We start from the raw sequence: 17645 nt of genomic DNA on the forward strand, positions 1-17645 counted from the left end.
AAGTTCGGTTAGAATATATTGTACATATGTTCTGTTAGAGATTGACTGTTTCCTCTAAACTTGGAATTCCCTTTTAATATCCGAAAGTCAGTTAGTGGTTTTTGGTTTGACAGACTGTTCCGTTTCCTGGCTGCGTATGTGTGGCGACTGTGTGTTTTTATAGGGATTTGTGTGTTATTGTTTGTCCTCTTCTGATTATACGGAACTGAGGCCGACTTTAAAATGCTAAATACTGGAGTTTACTAATGAAGACACCTACTAGGAAACCCCACCCAGTTACATCCTAATGACTAAATCGGTCGTTACGCTAGTGAAAAAACCAGAACCCTACGTAGTAGATGTGACTAGCAGTTTATCTGGTTGACCCTGTTACAGAATCTAAAGCCTTTGTCAGCTACATTAATGTATCTCTTGAGATGAAGAGAGGAGAGAGCACATTGGTTTTAAATTTAGTTGCTATTGAAAACCTAAAACAATAAGGAAACAGATACGAGTCTTATGTCCTTTGAGTCTTAGAAGCAGGCGCGGAACAAAAGAAATGAAATCAATCGCTTTTCTGAACTAAATAAGGTATAAGTTTGTGTAAGATACTGTCATAGAAGAATTAAACTATCTCCTCTTTACCATTTTCTTGTTAAACATGGGGATGTTCACATAATATAAATATATATCATATCGTTTTAATGTTCCAAATGTATATAAAACAAAATATATTTTGCTCGTAAAGCCAACACATGCACTTTTAGATGAATTTGAAAAAAGAAATAAGATTATCAATAGGAAAAGGAATGCAAAGAAAATGGATAAACAAACGCATTGTAAGAGCTTGAGGATACAAAGATAGCGGGACAAACACACTTGTCGAATATTTCTGCAATGATTTCACTGTCCTGGGTGAGAAGTGGGTAATTTTAGCCAAACAACTCCCGTAACCCCCCTAAACACGATACGTTGTGTACACCTCGTGTTTCACAGTACTGATCAAAGGGATTCCGATGGACAGATAAACGTTTCATTATCACATCACTTTACCTCTTCACTCGCTCACCAGGGGGCGCGCACCTAGCGAGATCGGTATTTATAGAAAGATTAAAAAATAAACGATAAGATTAACACGTGAAATAACAGCTAGAACAGTACTTAAAACTAAATGTAGATTATCTGATGAATTGTGACACGAGAAAGGAATATACCAAGATAACTCGTCCATATTTTGGAATTTCTAGACAAAAAACAAGTTTGTGACATTCTTATTTCATATGGTTGAAAAGTAAAAAAATAATGATAATTTCCGATAAATTAATTGTTCATTTTAAAATGTAATTTCTGTTTTGAAAAAAAGTATATGTGTCTTTTTTGTTGAAGTAAATGTCTAAAAAGTGATTAGCAATAGACATTACCATGATTTTGAATATATACTCAAACTGGAAAAGAGTGAAAGCATATATACAATACTATACAACCACCATGTTGAATATGGGTAATGAAAATTGTTTCTTGCTAAATCTGATATGAATAATAATAATAATAAAAGAAACGGTTTCAGGAAAATTGATAAACTGATGCTTATTATTTAAAATTGCTATATTATTAGATTACCAAATCTAAAGTCACGCCTTGTCGCGAATACTTTTCACGTCTACTCAGATAAAATATACAATTTAGTCCGAATGAGTCTGTATCTGTTTATAACGAAGACACTGATGAAAGAAAGATATAAATGGTCGCTTTCTTAGTCGACTTAAATGTCGTCAAAGAAAGTACCATTCGTGGTGGACATTTAAGTTAAATTTGACGGCCATAAGATTAGATTGTTCGATTGAAGTTTTTCAATGTAACGCATGCTCGTATACTGTAGATCAGGCTATTTTCGCAGTGGCCTAATTTCACGTTTTCTGTTGAACGACTAATTCATGATGATTGAACGTCGCAATCTGGACTCGTTTAATTCTACTTGTATTAGAGCCAATTCGGTGGGGGTTATTTTGGCGATTTTATATCGCCCGCGAGATATACAAAAATAATTGCACACGAAAATGAGTTGGTTTGTAGTAATAATTACAATAGATACAGAACCTAAAACCTGTTTCGTTGTTTAAGCCAGTAGAGCTTAGGACCAGGTGTATTGATGACAGAAACGGACCAACTACGATATTCAAATATTTAAAACAAAGAAATTGTCAATGTTATCATAATAAATGCATAATTGCAAAGTGGCTATAATGAGAAATGAAATATGAAAATGTTTGACAGTTTCAAGTTTTGGATGAGTTCCACGATTGTCAGACTTCAACATGAGCTATATAATCATAAAATATTAAAGTGATATCTGAAGTTTAAGAAATACTTTCTTCATAATAATTATCATTGATACAGTTAAGCATTCAATGTATGTGTACCAAGTAGCCTTATGAGTATATAGTACATGGGGATTTGGTATGAGGGAGTATTTAAGCATTTTAGCGCAAAATGGAAATGAAATATGTTCACAATGTGTCTATAAGAGTGTTTTTTTCTGTAATAAATGGGAATATTTGTAAACAAAACAGTTGTCCATCAGGAATCTATCGCAGAAATAATATCAACTTATGCCTTCATATAGATATAACGAAATTAAATATCCACGAACATAACCACCATCATTATGATACCGCTGCTGTTTTTAATTTTGCGTGTAAACATAATAATATGAATTATCCATTATCATATATTTAATGTCATGACTTTGTTAATATCATAATATCGATGCATCAATATCGTGTCGTAACGAGGTTATATGAGGAATAGTTTCATTTTGAATTTTGTAACAATGACAAAAGTCCGAAAAGAAAATAGCTTTAGATATTCATACTATACAACTAAAGCAAAAATAACATAATGTAAAATCATGTTAATATTTTCTTAGGATATGCTCACAGTTTTTGTATGCCCTGGTGTGCTAATATGTAATCAACGCTATAAATGGCGATGAACTTCTACATTAATTTATAAACAATTATTTAAAACAATCAATAAAATAAGTGTCTATGGCAAATGAATAACACAAATTTCAGTGGCGAGTTTGTGTATATTATATGATAAAACAATAATGGTAGTGTAGGTAAGTTGTTTGATAGTCACATTATCATACGCCAAATCCAATTACTATATGAACTCCGATATGTTTTAGATGATAATATATACTGATTGGCGCAAAATATTATTTCAACGAGCAAAATAATATCCCTTTGTCTTAATTTGTGACAAATATTTGTTTTATACGATAATACGTTTCATATACTGACTGTCTGTCTTTAAAACCTATACTTTTATAATCCATTTGATCGCCTTAACACTTGTTATTATTGTTTATATCGATAAATAGGGTATAGTTTATACCAAATAGGAAAAACAATCTTTGCTCTGTGTGTCCTTCGAAAAAAGGTATTCTTATGCTCAATAATTTATGCATTTGTATATTCAATTTCACTCGTATATTTAATCAAGCATAAATCTGCATATTTAACACACTTTTAACTGCAGCTATATTGGTCAATGCAGTTTTGTATGAGTAATTCTATGAAATCAGTCTGAAATTACTTTGACTGCTAACAGAATTTTAGGCCTAAGCAACCAACCAACCGAACTCTTCATACAACATAAATTAGCTCCTTGTTTCTTTCACACAGATGTTTATGTCTCCTAAATGTTCGTTGATGTTTGATTTTTAAATTCTTTTATAATAATGAAATTGTCGATAATCTAATGAAACTGCATATGGTATCCGTTCTGTTTGTATTTTTACAAGCTCTGTTCAACTATATCATTCATTCATATTTCCCATTTCTAGATGGTAACCCACATACAATGTTTATATTACATAAATAAATTAATATATCATCGACTTGTCGAAAGAAATATTTAATTAAGGTTGAGTTTGATGCAGTTTGATAAGGACAATATGAGGCTTTATTGCGTATATTGGCTCCAGTATCAGGAAGCAATTTAGGCCTTACCGTAATTTTTGCTTTCACACAAGAAAATATGAATTCAGATAACATATCTTGATTTCACATAAGTACCAAAGTAGCACAGTGATTATTTTTTGTTTATCAATATGCCATCCGTTTCCGAGATAATGAACGATGGATTTCCCTCGGGGATTCTGGTGTTTCTTCAGCGAAACCCGGTATAATCTTTAATTGTAATAACGTTTTAGCAATACAAAACAAAAACAAATCAATTTCATCCGTACTATATTGAAATATTTAAATGTGAATGGCTTCATACCTATATATCATATTTACAACATTCAAACGCTTAAAGTGCTGTATCATATCAAATGAATTACAATATATGATGCTCAGTGATAAAAGTGAAATTAGGACGTATAATCAACAACAGCGCGCACGCGCCGAATGTTAATCTGACCTGATCAGTTATTACATTTGAATATGAAAAGAATTTCAGCGAAATGGACGTTGTTAAGAGGGCTGACAGTTCCAGTATTGGGGACCGTCTATATTATACACACTGATGGTCATACCAAAGAGTTGATAAATTACCATATCCATAGAACCAGCGGGCTTCCGAGCAGTTTATAGAATGTATCCTAGTTACGGCGAGGAACGAAGGGGACTTTTGATTTGGGAATAATGTTGTGATAGACAGAACCACAGAAATGGAATTAAATCGAGTGATTTATTGGAGGGGGTTGACAGGTATGGGGTACGGAGGTTAGAAGACCTCAGTAGAGGCTGCTGTTAAATTAGATTTTCACTCTGACGCCTGTGCACACAACATTGTCTCAAATATGACCGAACACCATAGAAACACATTATATTACATAGTGGATGAATAAAAAATGCTTGTCTGGTGGGTAAATATTTGTTTGTCGCCGACGCAGTTAAATAGTAACATGCTTCTGTTTTGATAATAATACTATATGCATTATGTTTTAGTGCGATCATTGTATGAAAAGGAATCTTGTAACGCCCATTTGAAATTCCTACCAAAACAATACTGGACATATAGGGTTCGGTTTATTGTGTGGACACATTTAAAGTAGAGTAACCTTAGAAATAAATGTCCAGGTACATGTAGAATTTCCGTTGAACAATCGAGGATGAAATGGATGCAAACTGTATATATGTTACATATATGTAACAATTAGGTTGGAAAGGACTTAAATAAGCGTAGCCTGATGTCCATTTTATATAAAATCAATAGAAACCTTTTGAAATTAGAAAGGAAATAAAACTTTAACCAAAGAGAGTCGAAATATATGTAGCGAACATCATATCATTAACAGGCTAATCCCCTTATCCAAACGTCCAATGTGGATTTGTTTTCTTAACATCAAAACCGTATATATCACTGTCCAGCCTATGATGTATGGTCTTGATATAGTGCAATACTATATACAAAATCTTACATATAGATACAGTAAATCACATTTATAACGGACACGCTTACAAATTCATGGTTATAACGTTGTGATTCTTATTTCACCGTCAAGGTTCCTCTAAGATGCCTGCATAGTGTTTTGGCAGTCAGAAGAGATAGAGTTTATCAATATATCCAGTAAAAGGTAGTCATCTTTGAAGTCTGTGTTTAGAAAACTTTAAAATATCAAATAAGATGTATGAAATATACATACATAGTTCTAATTGAGTGTGGTGTGATGTTTAGTGTCTTTCGAAAGTGTTTCATTGGGAGTACGCTTCAGTGAGATAACACTATACGTCTGACATGAATTTACACTGTCAAATCAAAGCAAAACAAAAATATACCACATTCTCCAAAAATTCATGTTCATTATTGCTAAAATTCATCATGATTAGATGAATTAAAACCAAGCTATTTATTTTCCTTCACGAATTAACGGGACTTGATGGTACTTACAACATTAGAGAAGCTTGTTTACAAGTTTGATGCGTAAATAACAGAAAATTCGAAATTTAATAAATGAAGACACAATATGTTCTGTGAACTGCATGCGGTATGTAAGCTCTGTTTATCTTCTAATGTTATTCTAATTGCATGTCATTGTTTTGGTATAATTGGTATACTTATAAAGCATATGACACATTCTATGTAAAGTTTTAAAACATGATATTTAAAAGCATATGAAAGTTACATAATACGTATTTCAAAATTTTCTTTTAACCAATCTAATTGTGATTTAATAAAATGTTGATAACATTATTTCATATTGTGATCAGCGAAATCAGTTATCATTATTAAGTAATGTTATTGATTATAAACTAGTTATGGGAAGTGTATTAGTTTCGATATCTAGGTCGATGGACTACATTGATAATATCAAACATTAAACCAACGTTTACTGAAAAATTGGTTGCCTGAAATTATTAAATTTCTCCTTATTATATAATCATCTTTCTTGGACTAATTGACAAGTTCAACGTTTATAATTTTCTGTGTTTTAAACGTTTTAAGAGCCTGTTTAAAATGCTTTGTGGAATGTAACTGTACCATGATATTTTCGAAGGAAAAATCAAAACAAAAATTGTCTTTAACATTGGAATTATAGCTGAATCATGATTCGTTAATATCGGAAACAAGCATTTCGTCTGACTTCGGGGTTAAATTACAAATATTGTTTGATATTTCAAACAAATATATGTGATTCAAATAACTTTTACCGTAAACACTTTAATCATTATGGTAAAATGTTAACACGTTTCGTTATCGCGGTAAGTTTTGTGTTTAATATCATCAATTTAATTCAAAAACTATTGACAGCTGCTCAGCAAATCCTTAACTAAAATAGACTGCTCCGTAAACAAAATGAGATTTTAGCCTCGTTAGTTAACTTATTAGTCCCGTGATTCCGTGAATCAATCACTGAATTAAAAACTCTATTTATCTGAGGAAGAATCCTGAGATTTTTAAGTATTCGATGCATGACAAATTTAAAATTTTTGTTCCTATACATACATCACGGTGTATATTTAATCTATATAAGTAAGAGTAGTTCAGTAAATATAGTATTTACTGGAAGTGTTTTATTCCGTTGGGAATCTCCACATCCTAATAAAAATACTGTAAAAACTATATTGATGTATAATTATGTCTTAATGACATACGCTACTTTTAATTGTTTAAGTCTATTTTGAGGTTTAATGAATCTTGAATATTTGCTTGAAAATGTGAAATATTCCGAGTACTTTCGATAGGCATGTTGATTTTAGCATAATTGGCTAATAATGTTTACAACATTGCGGAATATCGGAATTAATAAATCGGATTTCATTCTTATTTATCTTACTCAGTATGGTGTAATACGCATTGTTATTGAAATAAATGCAGAAAAAACGTTTTCGATTAAAAATGATATATTTTAGAAATAAAAAAAAACAATGCGTTATTGATAAAATTAAGCTGTTTGACATATCGCAAACTGAGGGAGTTAATCTATATTTTAGCTTACTCTTATCAATTTTGTGAAGAAAATACATGTACCAATCATTAATTGATTCTAAAATGATATGTTATATTTTGTGAATAAGAAATATTTCAATGCAACTGTATTATGTTTATATCTTTCCTTTTACCTAAACTAATTATGAGTAAGTAAAAGGATTTTAATGAAACTCGTTCAAAGCTGAAGCATATTTATATTTCCATTAATTATGCAAACTTACCCGTTATAGCAGAACTATGCTCAGTGTAAACAGTCAAATTAATATTTTCTTCATAAAAAATATATCGTTTTATCTGTTGCTTTTAAAATGTCACTTAATTTGCATTCGAATGCGCAAAATCAGTTTTGAAAAATTATCAAACTCTTAGCAAAAAGGCTTCTTCAAATATATGTAAAATTTATATCTGATATTATAAAAAACATTTTAAAAAACGAGTTTCCTGAAAAGTACACGAAATACAAGAGCAAAAACATTTACTTGGCTTTTTTAGCTAAAAGTTCACTTAATTATATTGTGATTCGAAATGATTGTTATTGATCGTTATTCAACAAAGTTTTAATAAAACAGTTTAAAGCGTTCGTCAACTGCATATTATGTAACCGAGAGCTAAGCATTCGTGATATTGAAATGCATGTTCTTTTTAATAGTCAAATATTTGATAGATAAGTGCATAAAACGTATCTCTGACATGTTAATTATATCTTGTAATTCTCTCAGTTTTAAAGAATTCTTAACGCCATCAATTGCAAACCACCGATCATTTTAATTAATCAAACTTTCGAGACGCAACTTATACTATCTTTGCTTTGAAATATAAACAATTTTCAATGACATCTGTTAAAAAATGTAGATCTACCAAGGGCTTATCAATAAAATATCTTAATATATATTTATATATATATATTTTCCAAAAATAATAGAAAACAAAAACTTATGCAAGTCTGCGGAACTGCTAACGCAAAGGACATAACATTTATTTAATTAAAATTTCAAGACATAAAAAGTAAAATGATAAAATAATGTAGGTCTGCAGTAGTTTGTTGATAAACGAACCTGACAGTAAATATTTTCAAAACAGTTGAAACAAATAAATCAACTGATGCAAACTCAAGGTACTGATGACGCAAAGAATGAAAACTTTAATTAATCAAAATTTGAAAACACGACAAGTATTTTTTTGGTTTAAAGTATGTCTTTAGTGCAAAATATAATGGTGTATTCGAGTTTGATCAATAAATACATTTGGAAGTAAATATATTCAAATATTTCAAACAAAAAATGTCCTAATGAAAACTTATCAAAACTTCAAGACACAACTAATCAGATCTTTACTTTGAATATAAATAGAGAGTTCAATCAATAATGCAGGTCTACTTAAATTTTATCAATAAATGCATTTAGAGGTAAATATGGTCAAAATATTTAAAAAAAAAATCTTATGCAAACCTTGGGTACTGGTGACGCAATGAACATGAAAGTCAATTCATCAAAACTTCAGGACACAACTAATTCCATCTTTGCTTTGAAATATAAACAGATATCTCCGATTAATAAAATATTGGTCTACTAAGGTTTTATCAATAAATGCATTTGGAAGTAGATATGCTCAAAACATTAAAACAAAAAAATCCTTATGCAAACCTTGGCTACTGCTGACGCAATGAACAGCAAATAAAAATCCCAATAAACATTATCCATCTACGAAAGAAGCTACAACAACGCTTCTAGTCACACCAAACGACAAGCACCAGACAGAACAAAACGTATATACAATATATCGACGATTCTCTTCTACCTCCTTTCCCGGTTAACTGTAATTTTTCAAACAAGGATTAATGGTAATGAAACAAGATGAAAGCATTCCACGTCTAAGGAAGCCATTATTTATCACGACCCGGCCCTGATAGTCCCTTCTGTATCAGTGACTATAGCCAGGCTACCGGAATTACAAGTCCTTCTAATTTTCATTTTCTGATAAATTTTTATTTGAGATGAGAAAGCTATCAATTGCAGATAAATTACGGAAGACGATAAAATTGCAAAAGCGTAATTGCAATAATTTATTATTTGTAGAAGCCGGCGCGTATAAATAAGTTGTTTTATATGTAAGTCAGGCACTCGGGGTTGGTGTCTTGAATGGAGGATCTGGACGTAGGTAGATAAATGTTAGTCTTATAAAAGTGTTTGCAATGATGTTGCAGTTCATACCATATAAGGTATGTTACTATCATCGGTTTGTTTTAGATGGTACATCATCATTTGATTGTCATTCGTTGACGAAGTTTCATCATTTTTACATATATCAGGAGTTATTATACTGGAATTGAATATCGAATTTCTTTCAGGTAGGTGTATGCATTGATGCTATGCATTTCAAAATATAATCTAAACAATACATATGTTAAGAGATTATCACATTACATATTAAGGATTCTGATATTATATCATGTTCAATTTTCCTTTTGATTTACAATATTTATAATACTAAGATATATATGATATTTAATTAAAAGTTTCTTACCTGGCCATTGGGCTTTCCATTGATGAGCATGAGATTTCGTTGTTTTCATCCACGGGAACTGAAGCTGGGATTGTTGTTGGTTGTTGTTATTGTTGATGGAATCTGGAGAACTATCACCCCCGGGGCCAGACATGGAAGAGACCGGGGGTGGGACCGTTTGGGTGTGTGCTGGGGGTGGCAGAGCTGCAGATGTTTGAAGAGAAGGTGAGTTGATTAAATGCGAATTGTGCATATGAGCCGGTGTGGGATTGGCCTGTTGGGTATGTCCCTGTACATTTACCGGGATCCCTTGAGGGGATAATTGATGATTTATGTTATTAGGGGTCTCTCCATGTAACCCTGATTCTACCACTGTCATGGTCTGCCCCCCATAGGATCCATCGTGGGAATTGCGCTGGTAGACACAAGCCGGAGGCTGAGTGTTAGGATATGTTCCTGGAATGGTAACCATAACACCGTAATTGTCTCTGGTATACATCTGCTGTGGGTAGTACGTGCTATGTCCTTCCATCCTCAATTAATGATCTGGAATAATCAAAGATATTGCTTAACAGTCGGTATATTACTATTTACGAATTCATCACTGTCACTCGCATGAGTCCACAATCCCTAGTGCATGCTGGTCACATGATGAAGAGGGGTCATCATTCCAATGAAACACTCGGGATGGCGGAGCGTTCAAAACTACACACACCATCGAAATGTCGCGGTCTTCATTCCAGTTTTGAGTCACAATTTCTAGGTCAAATTGACATTCGACGAACAAGATAGTGACTGAGCATGTTTTACGTTGATTGCTGTAGGAAGCGTCAAGTCTTTTTATGGAGACACTTAGATTATATAACCTTTGAACTCACCTGTCAATAGCGTTAGGGTGTCGATGATACTTGTGAAGTGCAGATATCAAGTCTAGTAGCCAAATTGCATATAGCTTTTCACGGAGACATTTAGCTAGACGGTTCATTCTCCGAAGAAACACATACTTGGAAATCAACTTGTATTTACCGTTATCAACTTCGAACTGTCGAAGCCATTGCGGTGAATATCCCAACGAGTAGCAACTATGGAAGTGACAAAAATCTACACTTTGTATGAACAGGTGCTTGAATCCATGTTTAAAGTGAACGAATATGAAACTCACCTTTATACCAGTACGTCGTCAGGAACATTCCATCTTCGTCTAGAACGACCAACCTGATATGACCCTTTTCCACTGATCACGAATTGTTACTTGCGTTGACTATCAACAATGCTGATCTTTCTATAGATATCAAATAATTCACCTTGTTATTTTAGAAATGGTAATCGATAGCTTTAACCTGCCGATAATTAATCTATACCTCATCCAAAATATGACTATGAATACGTTTAAAAATTTTCATGCGATAATTAATAACCTATTATTAATAATATTTATATTTTTGAAGTTACAACCCTGTTTGAAATCTGCCACACGCTCTCTTCATATTATGCGGTTTACACTTTATGCAATTTTGTATTGGTAAGTGAAATGTAATTTTGTAAATAGAGTTTTGAGTCTTATCAAACGACAAATTTAGCGATCCTGGATATAAGAGAATTCGTCCGGGGCGGCAGGCCGAGCCATCAATCACGGCACACAGTCGTATTGTATCTTAAAGCCAGTCTGAAAGAGCCATGCGATAACACTTGGTTAGGACACAAGTAAAACTACCTCTGTATTCATCGAGTATTAACATTTTAAAATTGAACCAACATTCTGTTGGTTTTACTTATCTTTTAGATATGACTAACACAAACTTTCGAGCTCGGGAAACAGGTAGTAAATCCGTTTCGGTTTATTTTGACCTGAAAGATTGGCCTTAAACTCACGATGATTCATAGTCTGAATGAAAAGTGCAAAAACAGTTTATAACATAAGATATAAAAAAATGAAATAAAATTACTTTCTGTCTAATGTTATATTCAAACTTTTATTAAACAGTGAGATTATTTTTCCATAATCAAAATATATTTCGTAAATCATATCTATTTATTTTATAAATGTAGACATGAAACTAATTTAATTATGTCCAAATGAAAAAAAATAATTGTGTCATAACTGCCTTCTAAAGGTTTTGGAATATGAACTCGTATACACAAAATATAGCTACTTCAAAATTTCACCTGATTCGCTATCTTAATCATAACGTGCAATAAAGATAATGAAAATATATAATTAAAATATATTAATTATATTTCAAAATATTTTTCAATTATTTATCACAAATATTACGAATCGAATTTTTTCTTCTTCAAAAATTGAAGTCTGAAAAAAATTTGAACTCTTTAAAAGAAATGACTTGATTTCGTCAAATGACAACAAGAAAACGTAAAAGTGACCAAACTTGAAAGATATAATATAACCGCAGTGGATTGAAGTCCTTGACGGTCCACCATGACAGGAAGGTTATCAGACCGGATAGGCGATACAACGCTTTAGGCTTTGCTCAAGTGGTATTCCATACGGGGATAGCTGGGCATACCACATCTACTATTTATCACTTACTTCCATAACCCTATCCAAAATATGCTCTCACAAATATTTGGCTATTTACTGACTCGCATGAGACAAACTAATAACATAGTGTTTTCATGTCCCGAAGACACTACTTAAGCCATTTAGATTTAAAAGTCAACAAACAGGTGCGAACTATAGTTTTCCAATGCTGGTAGGTATGTGATCACGTACCACCAAAAGGACTGATAGATGGTTATTGGTTTATTTGGTAAATGAAAGTGGAGATGTTTATTTGTTTATATCCATCATACAGATATCTGATTTACAAGCTATTTCCATATATCTCTTATGGTTTCATTCATTATTTTAAGTACACATCATAGAAATTGCGCTTTGGAAAATTCAAATTTCGATTATTTTGTCATTAATACATATATGATAAAAGAACAGTTTAATTCATGATAGTTTTTTTAAATAGGCTTAAATAAAGTTAAAATAACAGACTTGAATTTGGTAGTTTTAGCAGTTTTGATTTAAAAATCCGTCCAAGTATTTACAAGTACGTATATTGAAACTAAGTAATGTTCATACGTTTATGTTTTAAAGTACACGTACTGTAAAACGATTTTTCGCAGCACAAAACGTTTCGCTCATTTTTCTTTTATGAAATATTTATCGAATATATCAACACACAAAGACTTTATCAAACGCAAATGTTAAACGTAAACAATTTACAATTTTCAATAGAATGGCATGCGCGAAGCGAAAAAAATTTCACGCGAAGATATTAACATTTGCAGTATTTATTTGTTTTCGAGCATAAGCACAATATGACGTTTTAATATTTTTATTAATAAGATATATCTTAAACTCATGGCGTTAGTTTTAGCAAACGCAACCAATTAAGTAATGGTGCGACTGGTTGGTTTTTAAATGTCTACGGAGGGAATTGACATTAGATGAAAAGTTAATCGATTGCGTTGTTTTCATCAACAGTATATTGTTTGTTATCAAATAAAATAAATGTGAGGTGTTGATAAAGAGGAACGGTGTATCATTATTGTGTAGAGAGTGGAGCGTTTTATTCATGACAAAATTGTCAAAAGACGGTTTTATTAGGAATTTTATCTAAGATAAAGTGTAAATAGAAATAAGCTAAATAAAAATGTCTGTATATTCTGCAGCAGGTAAAACTAACAGGGGAATACACGATAAAAACCCCGAATAATGAAAGATTTGAAGAAGTGTAAACTACAAAATATAACTCCTTTTTTATAGGATTTATTTAACAGCAATCCTATATTTAATCCTAGTTCACAGCGATTGGTGATTGCTGAATTATTAAAAAACTTAATAAAAAAATAAAACAGATATGTTTGTTGGTTGCCATGCCAAATTTTAAACGACATGTTCCACAGCCGCTCGAGCATAAATGATAATCAAGATTTGAACTGCAATTGTTGGTAACTTAATTTACTTAATTGAGACAAAATAATATAAAAATGATTTAAATAATATACTTTTGGGGGATGCGTAATCAGTCCTTCATTCCATGTAGGGCATGGTGCCATTAACTTTTTCCTAACACGTTTTATTATTTTTAGTATTTTTATCTTGAAGTAAAAAATTTCAATGGTTTTAATGGTGTAATGTATGTAACTTTTGTAACGGAAGAAAATACTCATTTGTATGCTCTTGGTTTTGATAGAGAAAATACCATTTGTCTGCAGTTTAGCATGGTACGATATCATTGTGTACCATTTGTTTCTATAGTTATATTGAGAAATGAACTCACAGCATACAAGCATACGTGGGGTTTGTTTCGTGATGCATAATGGAAAACAATAGCATTGGCTTAAAAGTAGGAGTTTATAATAGTGCGTATATTTCTATTGCATCTTCTTGAAAGATGACTAAATTGTGAATCTAGTAAAGAAAGTCTCAAAAGATCAGCCTATCATAAAACACATAGAGGAATAATCCTAATCCAACTAATTAAGTATTATGAATATTGCGTTATCAATAAATACCCCTTTAAAGGAAATATAAATATCTATAAATGTTGGTTCTTTTCATCTTGCGGAAATAAAGAGTTAATTAATGCTATTTACAACTTATTGAATTACATTACGTCTTAAATACCTACAAATAAATGATTTATTTTGTTTAACGTCCTATAGTTTAAACATTTAGAAGTTATTTTAGGACGAACCAGTGATAGAATAGTAATATGTGATTGGCAAGAATAAGGATATGTATTACAGCCATATAAATGCATCATTTCATTTTTATTAATGCACGAAGAACATTGTTCATTATTGATTAGAATCACAGTAGCATCCTAATCAATTAACTTAAATTTAAACTGATGTGACCTGACCTAGATTTTCATGTCCGGTGTCGTTTTCTCCTTCTCTTGACCTAGATGTATACGGCTGGTGTCATTGTGGTCTAGATTTGTGCGGCTGAACACCTCTATGAAGCAAACAACGTTTTCTCTCCCGAAGCTCCTGATCTCTTCATCGTGTTCATTATTATCCAAAGGTATAAATTATTTGGTTTTGCTCCTGGGTTATCGTTTTTAACTTTTTATTGCAACTTTGCTACTTCGTTATATTTATTTTTCATCGCGAAGACAAACAATCTTAAAACTCGTCTAGATATTATGAAGTACTGTGTATTTTCAAGCACAGATATTTATCGTTTTTTTAGCTTTGAACTACCTGCCCTCAACCAGGAACTGTATTATAATTTGGTCTTTTGTATGAAAATAAGACTCATAGGAATGTCGAACAGACGAATCCTAGCACTCAGTTATAAAAACTATACCACTTCTGAGGTTACGACTACTATTTAACGTCACAAATCGTTTGACTAAAATGTTGAGTTATAATCCCCATGTGTTTGACTTTTATCATTGAAAGTGAAATGGTTCATCGTGAAATCTTTCTATTGCATAACTGTTAAGGCTATTGACCAAACATTTCATTGCCACGTTCATTATTCTGACTATTCCTGAATGTATAGTCTAACGTTTTAAGAAGACTATCCATCAATATGTTCCGCAATTTGCTGATATTGAAAGTGACAGATACTTGCAGATACTTATTCTACGAATATAACATTGTATGAATTTATAGTCATTTTGTTCTGTAGGGTTCATGGAATTGTTCAGTATCAGTACTTGCTATTTATTACCGTAAAGTAAGTCTGTAATAAAATAACCTTACGAACATAGGGAGACGTAGCTTACTTAATGAAAACCAGGAAAATTGGTTTATAATGCTTAAAGATGCTCTACTGCCGACAGAGCATGAACGATACCCATTATTCGAACAATAAGTGATGTTTCACCTTGTATATATGTGTTTATTTAACACAAAAATACATATAAAATAATTTCTTTTGGTATATGCTCAATCTGTAATTCGATCATTTCATATAAGATATAGTGCCATGGATTTTTTATATAATGCAATTAATTGTCTTCAATATTTTTTTAATTTTGAAGCATAATAAGAAGCTCAAACTTTTCAATGGTGGTAATGGTGTAAAGAACAATACATGTACTAATTCGTCTGCTCCTGTTCTTGATAGAGCAGCGGAGCATCTTTAATGTAAATCCGGAAATTCGGTTGATAACGCTTTAAGCCCAATAACAGCTAAGCCTTTTATTTAAAAAAAAAACCAAAACGTATGTAATGTGTTGATCATGGTGCCTGCTTGTGTGTTTTGAGAAACTGCAGTATAATCATAAAGTGTTGTATTGAAATACGTATTGAAGATTCTCACCCATGTTATAAATAACGAAGTAGTTTTAATTAGTGACCAGTTAATACTAACGAGACAAATTGAATGAAATAAAACGGTATAGCTTAGGTTAGCTTTGAATTTTAGTTTCAACTTCCTGTAACTTGTTAGGAGGTCAATGCATGTTATCTTGACACAAGGAAGTTCAATGGATTTTATTTATCGGTCAATACTACGAGTCCCACACATACTGACCTCAATATTGATACTAAGCAAACGTGCTTAATTAATATAACATACAAAATCACCCTACCTTCTACATTCTATTGATCATCTCAAGCCAATGTTAGAAGCCAACGAATGTAGTCTTCAATATAGAATTGTGTGACAGGCATTTGCAATGTGTGAAATTATTATTCTAGGTAATCCTATTATCATTGTGACTGTACTTATGTGAAAGACGTCGGTGGTTGTGGTTTGTAAATAGTGTTAAGTACGATCTCTGTCAATCAGCTGACGGAGCATGCTTCTCTGGCACAGTCGATGGAACTGGAGACTCTGGTTCGATTCCTGGTCGGAACAGGAATCATGTGTATTTTCCCTGTTCTTCTACACTTGTATACTGTAAACCAACTTTTATTCGCTGTTACTAAATTTAGTGAATTCCATTTCATAAAAAAAATTCAGATATAAATTTCACGGTATAGAGTATAGTTCTACTTTCACATTACTTCACATTAAAAAACTTGGATAACGTCGGCATCTGTTATGTTGATAGCAATTCGTGGAGATTAACTTTCGTGAAGTTCAGTCGATCGTGATAAATAGCACGCGAAAGAAAGTTTGTTTACAGTAATTTGTTTTATTTTCTAGGGTAAGTTCATAATGTCAATTTTGAAAGGAAAATTTATAAGGCAATACCACGAGACAAACTACGCAATTAGACCCATAAGGAAATTGCCTACATAATGACATGATTTTAATATTTTCTTATTCTTTCCGCAATGTAAGGGACCACTGAGGCCAAGAGGTTAAACCCACTGACCTTTCACCTTTTGATTGTGAGTTCGAAACCTATAAAGATGTATTGAGTTCGGGGACTTTTCTCCGGGTCATCCGGTTTCCTTCCGTCTTCAATACCTGATGTGTCCTCATATGACCCTGTTACGATGGCTTTAGATAAAATAGGCCAAACTTAAATATAAACTTAGGATGTCAGTCGTATTGCATGCTCGTCTAGAACTAGTAACTGAGCATGGATTAAAGCTAGATTAGTATGGTGAGAATCGGCTTAAATAGAATATATCTACTTACAGATACAAGACCAAGGTTCTCATAACCAAGTTTAAGTCAACAACTACATCTTATTTTAATGCAGACAAGCACAGAAATCAGTCCATATTGTCCTGTCGTTCTATTGTCTTGTGACGTTGGCATTAAAAACGTATGAACGACAGGATGATTTAAA

General features: G+C 32.1%; 1 protein-coding gene across 1 annotated transcript in view; it reads right to left on the minus strand.

The window, feature by feature from the left end:
* LOC138328043 (pancreas/duodenum homeobox protein 1-like) overlaps window positions 1–11640 on the minus strand; it is a 32695-nt gene extending 21055 nt beyond the window's left edge. The window contains exons 1-2 of the mRNA XM_069274631.1: window positions 11090–11640; window positions 9949–10473 (exon numbers count right to left, since the gene is read on the minus strand). Of these exons, the coding sequence (XP_069130732.1) occupies window positions 9949–10459 (511 nt within the window). The 5' untranslated portion in view covers window positions 10460–10473; window positions 11090–11640. The remainder of the gene's footprint in view (window positions 1–9948; window positions 10474–11089) is intronic.
* Between the last annotated feature and the right edge of the window lie 6005 nt (window positions 11641–17645).

This window comes from Argopecten irradians, chromosome 7, assembly GCF_041381155.1.
Source record: "Argopecten irradians isolate NY chromosome 7, Ai_NY, whole genome shotgun sequence".
Classification (NCBI taxonomy): domain Eukaryota; kingdom Metazoa; phylum Mollusca; class Bivalvia; order Pectinida; family Pectinidae; genus Argopecten; species Argopecten irradians.